General features: G+C 41.7%; 1 protein-coding gene across 1 annotated transcript; it reads right to left on the bottom strand.

Annotated features, from left to right (window-relative positions):
* Positions 1 to 4,024: 4,024 nt before the first annotated feature.
* igfbp7 (insulin-like growth factor binding protein 7) lies at positions 4,025 to 8,669 on the bottom strand. The gene is made up of 5 exons (XM_084550274.1): positions 8,095 to 8,669; positions 7,751 to 7,860; positions 6,277 to 6,384; positions 5,178 to 5,304; positions 4,025 to 4,550 (listed from the first exon to the last, which is right to left on the bottom strand). The coding sequence occupies exons 1-5, from the start codon at positions 8,531 to 8,533 to the stop codon at positions 4,528 to 4,530; spliced, it is 807 nt and encodes a 268-aa protein (XP_084406400.1). The 5' UTR covers positions 8,534 to 8,669; the 3' UTR covers positions 4,025 to 4,527.
* Positions 8,670 to 8,746: the final 77 nt, after the last annotated feature.

Genomic DNA, 8,746 nt, shown 5'->3' with positions numbered 1-8,746 from the left:
AAGGAGCACTACCGCCACCCACCGGACCCGTTTATCCACTTGCGATATAGAAAACAAAAACAAATATGACTTGTATATATTTTTAATGTCATAAAAAATCTCTTACGTTTTTACCCAGGCCATGTCTGATTATAAATACATTTCTTGCCGCCTACACACCCTTAGTGTGCGGGTATTGTTCTGGTTATGTTGGAGTTGAATGTTAAACAACTGTCACTGAAATCACTGCAACAGAAAATAGAGACAGCGTCTGAGTAATGGTTTGTATACGGCAGAAGGCAGGAGAAGTTTTCTGAGCTTGTTCGACTGCTGAGACACATAAACAAGGAAACGTATTTAGGACCAATCACAGCTGTTTCATCTCCATGTTGCACCTTTACATTTCTGAGTGGTATGGTGTAGAGTCCATGCTACGTTGTAGAAGTGACAAAGCCAAACAGGCTGGACTTATTACACAATTCAAATATCTGTCAAACATGGCAGTTATCAGTGTGAATCTGATCTGCAATGTTTTCCATAAAGTTTACCTGCGATGAAGGAAGTATCACATGAGTTTCCCATCATCTTCCAGAACTCGTTAAACCTGTTGAGAGGACAAGGTGATGAAGACTCTGTGAAGCATCTTTGTTTTCTTCATCTACTTTTCTTCAGCTTTAACTGAAGAGTAAACAAACGACAAGGGACGTTGAAGAATTCACATGATTACATGAGTTAAGAGAGAAGAGCAACAAACCACCCAAACAACGAGTGTGGAGTGTTCCCTTCTGTTTCCATGGTTTAACACGGGCACAGTAGCATCAACGGCCGCTGTGACACTGGTCATTAACAGGATGAAAGCTCTAGAAATCATTTTTCATCATTATCCCTGATAGAAGTGTCCGTTGGTGAAACTGTTTTCCACCTTTTCTTTTATATAAATTCACGTGAAGCATTTTAAGCAGCATCACGAGTGTGAAACATTCTTTACAAATCATATTCAGTCTAGATTTGACTTCAAATGAATAAGAATTACAGTTTTCTATCAGATGTTGCAGACTCCTTACACATTTCCTTGCTGTGAAACTTGTGTGAAACATGTTTGTACTTATTTTCCAGTTGCTGTGCTTCTTCTGTTGCTTTGTCTAAATATGTTTATGTGCAGACTCGTGACAGGACATGCTTGTTTTTCCGCTCATGATTGCTCTGGAGTCACTCAGTGTCACAATTCCTGACAGTTTTTGTTCTGTCAGCAACATTTTGTGGCAGACAGAATGTTAATCCTGAGATTAAAGCCTCAACAAAGGATGGTGGCAGCCGTCACAACAACAGGAGCTCGCATTGTTTCAGTCGACAACATGCTGCTCGTCCTCTATATGACGACAGCATGCCAAGAGAAGCACCACAGCCCCAGAGGACCTGCACACGGACACACCAGCAGCACATTTAGATTCTGAGAAACTTTCATTCATGATGTTTGTAAAGACTTTTCTGATCCTGTTTGTGGTCACTTCCTTCTGTGCAGGTAAGACTGGAATAGGTCATGTGTTAAACAGCATCAGGAGTGTGAACTGTAATAACATTTATATTTTTGATGCTTTATTATTTACTATGACAGTACGACCAGGAACATTGGAATTCAGTCCATGTCTGCTGCTTCTGCTGTTACTCCAACTCTCCATGTTCCAATGTGGCATCATCATAGAAATACATTAAAATGCATTTACCAGGATTGATTTACCATCTTGTTGAAGTAGATGTGCTTACATGGCCTCCTGTTTGCATAGATGGTTGCCTTTTTTATTTTTTTTATTTATAAACCAAAATACTTATAGGACAAGGACAAAACATTTACTGCAGAACATTGAACAACATAAACTGTGCTAGTTGTGTGTTGTGTTCATCATAAAAAACAGAAATCATAGATGTTTTGTAATGATACAGGCATAACCGTATAGTAATATTATTGAATTAAAATATATATTACATTATATTTTGCTTAATTACAATAACATAAATAATATTTTCAATGATAAGAATTATAAACAGTTTAGTATAGTAGTGTAATATGAATGGTTGCCTTTAATTAAATAATGTTTATGGACATTTCCTTTCAATTGATTTATTTAGAAGTTAATAAGACTTCTGAGTATGTCATCTATGAAATGATGTGCAGGGAAGACTTGACTGATTTATGCTGGATCATAAATGTGACTGTGCCTCTTTCAGATGCTGAGGATAAGTCCAGGCTTTACAGGAGGGTAAGAAACAAAGGAAAACACTATCCCTGTTCACATTTTACTATCTTCAAGTAATTCAAATAATCATTTATCTTTTTAATGTTGATATTCCATTCGCATTTTTCTTGAGGTTTCCTAGCGCTAACCCTTTAAATGTGCATAGAGATTGTCATTGTGGACACAGTACCCTCATTGGTGTGTATATTTAAACTGCACACTCACAAACAGAGAGTTAGAAAGAGAGCAATTAGGCAAAGAAACAAAGAAAACAAATAATATGTAAAATAATAATGTAAAAGTCAGAAAGAAAGAAAAAGACTTTGAAAAATAAGTTTGAAAGGTTCATTTTTTAAAATAACAAGGGTGCTGTGCTGATTAAACTGTGAACACATTAAAGTGTAAAAACTGATTTGTCTTAAAAACAATTGTATTCTGGATTATTGCTACCTTGCCTCAGAAATTCTACTATATACTTTCTTCATCACATTATCATTTTAAATTCTATTTTCTAAGTATTGTTTCATATGTTATTTATTAACAGGACACCAAATGCTTCAGGAAGTTAAGGTATAAACAGACGAAAAGTTTTAAGACTGTGGACACATCAAGTTCACTGTCACACTCAGTTTATTGATTAATGTGCTTGGTCTAATAAAACGCAGAAGTCCACCTCTCCAGCACCTTCTCATCAGTGGTACACAAGTGGAGGGTTAGCCTAACTGCCCAAGCACTCCAGCATTTGACAACTATTCTTCTGTTACTACTTAAATAATGCTTTGTTCAATTCGTTTCATAAAACTTGAGTGCATAATGGACACAAAATAAAGTCAGCTTCAAAGTACTCTAAGCTTCTTGTCTTGAAACTCAATTTCTTACCTTGATTCCTGACTCTAACTTTCTAACCTAAGCCTAACCCCTGTGACATGACCAAGTCATGGACTGCTGGTCCTAAATCTTCTCATGTAATCTACATTGGGATAGCAGCTGCTTTGTGACATGTAAAATGTAAATGGGAAGATTCAACATGGGTTCAGTTATATGGCTTGAATTTTATTCTGTGCACTTGTTCTGCAGCCTTCCTGTGTGGGGATGAGTGTGACTCAGGCATGTCCTCTGAATTACTCTCCAGTGTGTGGCAGCAACGGCATCACCTATCCAAATGAATGTTCTCTGTGCGTCCACAGACTGTAAGTCCACACACATTTGTTAAGAACTGAGGGGTTTAAATTAAAGTAAGCACAACTGGGTTTAACTCTTGTAGGCCTCAGGATTATTTTTAAGTTGACCTGGAACAATTCTGCCCTTAAAAATCAACCCAACATATAAAACTGCTGGGTTGTTTCTGCCAAGATATATTTTTTATGAAGTCTCCGTGGACTGAAATAGCGTGAACTCGTTTATGTCTAATCTGTTCAAACTGAAATGTAGTTACTATGAGAGGGTACATGTTCTTTTCAAGTTCTAAACCATTAATATTTTGTTTTTCAGGGAGAAAAATGCAGACATCATGATTGTGAAGGATGGACCCTGCTGAGGATGATATAATCACACCCTGAAATCATGATATTGTCCTTCTACTTCCCCAACTATTTGACCACTGCTTGGATATAGGTGTTAGCTGTTAGCATGTAGCATAGCAATGTAACTGCAGCCATAAGTGCACATTTTTCAAAAACATATATTTTACAAGTGTGTTTTATATTTTCATGTCTATAAAATCACTTTTCAGTGAAACTTTTCACCAATAAAGATTGCAATTTATTTCTGAGTATAGTGTAAATGATTAACAGAAGTAACTTTGATCAGTGTTAAGATTGATTACACATTTTATTTAATGCAGAGAAACATGGAAAACATTTGACTGTGATGTTAATATTTAATATTTAGACGTGATGTTAAATCTTTTTTTAGAAGAAATACTGAAAAACATTTCAGAAAATCTGATTTTACTTGAAGAACAAGGAAACAACATTTCATATTTTATGTTCAAGTTTAGACGCCATAAATGAAATGAGTTTAACACAAACTCCCCTCGGCGATGTTGCTACGGTGACCTGCCTCTTTGCAAAATAAAGTCAGAATTTTTTTATTAATTTCTCTGCAACTCAAAGAAAATAATCGAGGAAGAAGAAAACGATAAATGATTAAGAAAATATAAAAGTTGAAGCTTTAAAGTCCAACTGTTGAAGGAAAGATTTAGACCCACGTAAAAATGTCAGAAATCAGAAAAGAGAATTAGTGTATCTTTCAGATTTTTCCTGAAAGTTCAGAAATGATCATTAATTCCTGCAACATCCATCTTCCGACATCATCACAGTTCATCTTCCTTGGCCACTGAAATGAGAGGAAATGGTTTTTATCTGTTAATGATCATTAGATGAAGAGCTGACCTTAATGTGGCAGGGATCGACTTTAAAAGGTTCAGAGACTACGGGTCAAACTTAGGGTTAATTCATTATTCATAGTTGTGGTTAAAAACAAGTGAAACCTTTTCTAGGATCATTGTTCTTTCCAACTGAAAACTAAAATTTGATTTAAATGCTGATTTATTTGTATTATTTGTTGTGTCAGGCCTTGTATTAATGTTCACTCATTTCTTAATGTCATCAACCTGTCCAGTCTTCATGGCCTCCAACCTGAATGAACAGTTCTTCATTACAGCAGCTGACTGACCTGCGATAGAACAACTACTGTCAGTTTTAAGCCTCTATGCTCTTGTTTACCTCTATGACATCATCAGCTATATCTGGTTCTCTTGTTTCTATCATGATTAGATTCTACATGAACCCTTTGGTCAGATGAAACTTGTTCTTCGTCTCGTCCAGATGTTTTTCACCTGGTTTTAGTTTCATTGTTCATGTTACAGTCAGGACTGGTCTATTTGACAAATCAGGATGAAGGAATGATTGAACCAGGTTCAGGTTCTTCTGACCATGATGTCATTGGTTGTTGTGATCTTACCTTTCTTGATGATGATGTCACCGATGGAATCGACCAGGTGAATAGCTCCAACAGCTGAAGCTTCACCTTTGGAGTTGGTGGCGTGACACTCGTACGATCCTTCTTCCTCTTTGGTCAGAGGGGAGATCTGAAACAAAAACATTTTGATTGGTCCAACATGGCGCTGAAGCCATGACGTCACTCTCTGACATTAACGTTAATTTCAGAATAAACTACGGTCAATTAATGTCCTTTAGGTTTAGTCAACTGATCAGAATCAAGAACCATTGGATCTGAGTCCGAGTCCCCTATGGGACTGTCTCTGTGGTGGCCCCTATAGGATCCTCCCCATGCTGGTCCCCTATGGGACAGTCTCTGTGGTGGCCCCTATAGGATCCTCCCCATGCTGGTCCCCTATGGGACAGTCTCTGTGGTGGCCCCTATAGGATCCTCCCCATGCTGGTCCCCTATGGGACAGTCTCTGTGGTGGCCCCTATAGGATCCTCCCCATGCTGGTCCCCTATGGGACAGTCTCTGTGGTGGCCCCTATAGGATCCTCCCCATGCTGGTCCCCTATGGGACAGTCTCTGTGGTGGCCCCTATAGGATCCTCCCCATGCTGGCCCCCTATGGGACTGTCTCTGTGGTGGCCCCTATAGGATCCTCCCCATGCTGGCCCCCTATGGGACTGTCTCTGTGGTGGCCCCTATAGGATCCTCCCCATGCTGGCCCCCTATGGGACTGTCTCTGTGGTGGCCCCTATAGGATCCTCCCCATGCTGGCCCCCTATGGGACAGTCTCTGTGGCCCCTATAGGATCCTCCCCATGCTGGTCCCCTATGGGACAGTCTCTGTGGTGGCCCCTATAGGATCCTCCCCATGCTGGTCCCCTATGGGACTGTCTCTGTGGTGGCCCCTATAGGATCCTCCCCATGCTGGCCCCCTATGGGACTGTCTCTGTGGTGGCCCCTATAGGATCCTCCCCATGCTGGCCCCCTATGGGACTGTCTCTGTGGTGGCCCCTATAGGATCCTCCCCATGCTGGCCCCCTATGGGACGGTCTCCTATTGGACGGTCCCTACAGTTCATTTATTCTGGACAGACAGTGAATGGACCACGGACCAGAACCCAGCCGGTCACTTCGTGTTTCTCCGGGCCGCCTCTCGTCTGAATCGCCAGGTTGTCCCGGTCTCCAGGAAGAAGCTCCATCTTCCCTCTCCCTCTGAGGACCTGAAGGAAGACAGGCAACAACATCTTCACCATCATCATCATCTTTACCATCTTCATCATCGTCATCATTATCATCATCTTCATCGTGACCTTTATCATCCTTTTTGTCATCTTTGTTCATCAACATCTTCCTCCCTACCATCCTCTTCCTCCCTATGGTAACATGGCTGCAGTTTGTTGACAAACACACCTGAGAACACCTGAGGTTTCAGCAGGTTCTCGTTTAACAACATTTAATGTGTCTGTAAATCTCCAGACTGACGTCAGGAGGTTCCTCTGAATGTTCTGGTCCTTTAATAATATTGTTAGGGTTAGAACCCGATTAAAAAAAATTATCTAATTAATTAGAAGCTTTGTAATTAATTAATCTCAGTTAATCACATTTTAATCTAAAGTTAAAGTGACATTTTAAGTACTTTTTCAGAACAGCATTGACTTTAAATGGTTAAAATAAAAACACATTTTGTGCTGCTGACTCGTCTTGTCCGTACTCGGACCAGGACTGCTGTCGCTAACAGCTCCGGTGGGTTCTGTGCTCACTGCAACATGCTTTGCATTTAGATGGCACCGTAAGGTTGAAGTGCTACGTGGTATGCTAACTCAAAACCCCGCTTTTGTCAAGGCTTCCATCAGGTAGTTATTTTTAAAATAAAATGTGCCTTCCCTCAGTCCTAGCAACGTGCTTTCATCCATTTTGGTCGCCGTTAGCCGTTAGCCGTTAGCCGAGCTCTGATGTGTGCATCAGTGTAATCGGTGTGCCAGGAAATCGTGCACTGACAAAAGTTCTGCATTGTTTGGAATGAAAACTGTGATTAAATGCGTTCATTTTTTAACACATTTTTTTGTAATTAATAAATGTGTTATGTTATGTGTAATATAATATAATATAATATAATATAATAATGAGATCAGTGGTTGTCTTGTCTTGATTGCTCTCGATTCTGGATGTGCTGCAGCTAAAAGGAAATGAAGATTTAAAACTGGCGCCATCTAGAGGCTACTACTGGTGTTGCAGTCTAATTCTCCTGCTGAGCATCAAACCTGGTTGTTGGTGAACAGCTGATCAATCTGATCTGACCGTCATCTGTGATCAATTATAAAGTGCATGAAAGTTAAACTTGACCAACTGTAAACAAGTCAAAAAGTGATTCAGCTGCTTCCTGACTGTGGATTGGCTGGAGCTGCTGTTCTCTGATTGTTGGCACGTCCACTGTTGTGACTGAATGAGTGGAAGCTTAGCTTAATTTCCGGTTTCCTGTTTTTCTTTATTGTTTCTGCAGCAGAAGCAGGAAGACGCTGCTTAAAGCAGCAGAAAAATCAGTCACGTGACAACCACTGAGAAGCTGCAGAGTGTTGACCAACTCACCTTTTTCCAGGTGAGTACAGGCGTGGGCACACCCACCGCCTCACAGCTCAGGTACACCTGAGAGCCGCTCACATTGTAGACCTCATCTGGAGGAGTGACTATAACCGGAGCTACAGACAGACAAGCAGACATGTGAGTGACAGTTAAATGTGAGATAATTAACATGAAGTCTGGTGGAAGGAACAGGAAGGAACAGGAAGGAACAGGTCCAGGAATCCAAACTAATCCTCTGTGACTCCACAGGAATTCAGTTTGTTCTGAGCAGCTCTCTGGACCATGATGAGAATGATCAGAGACACCATCACTGGTCACAGCTGACAGTGACCTCTGACCTCTGACCTCACCTGTAGCACAGCGGCCCTTGTTGCGGATGTTGATCGGCTCTTTGCCCTCTGCCTGGGCTTTCAGGCTGGCGCTCTTCAGGGCGCAGCCGCTGCTGTAGGTCAGTTCGTCGGTTCCGCACACCTCGTAGTTGCTCTTACAAACACACAGTCCCGCCTTGCTCTTCTTGTCCTCGTTGCTTCTTACGCACTCCAGTCCGGAACCGCAGCGGCGCGCTGTCGCACGGCGGCCGCCACACAGCTCTCCCTCGGCAGCGGCGCACACCGCGCAGCAGCCGCAGGAGTCCCGCAGAGAGCCCGCGGAGCAGCCCTCCGCCGGGAGAGGAGCGCACTGAGCCGGATCACACGGTCCGCAGCCCGCACCGGCAGACTCCCGGGCCGAGTGCACCGGGAGGACCCACAGAAGCGGAATCAGAGACAGAAAAGCGGCGAGAGAGTTCATGTTGATGTGGAAGAGTTCTGGTCTGACTGGAGGCTGATGATGGACGGAGCAGATTGAAGCTGCTGACTCCGCCCCACCCTGACTGGTCCCTGAGCAACGAACCGGATCAAAGATAATAAACAATGAAGGTTCGGGGTTTTCATGAAAGCTTCATTCAAGTTTATTCAAACTCAGTTTGATTTCAATGTTTTGTTTAAACTTAGAACCGCAGAA

The sequence above is a fragment of the Chelon labrosus genome (assembly GCF_963514085.1).
Source record: "Chelon labrosus genome assembly, chromosome: 8".
Lineage (NCBI taxonomy): Eukaryota > Metazoa > Chordata > Actinopteri > Mugiliformes > Mugilidae > Chelon > Chelon labrosus.
Note: the sequence above shows the minus strand (reverse complement) of the source record. Positions and strands in the feature narration are given on the sequence as shown.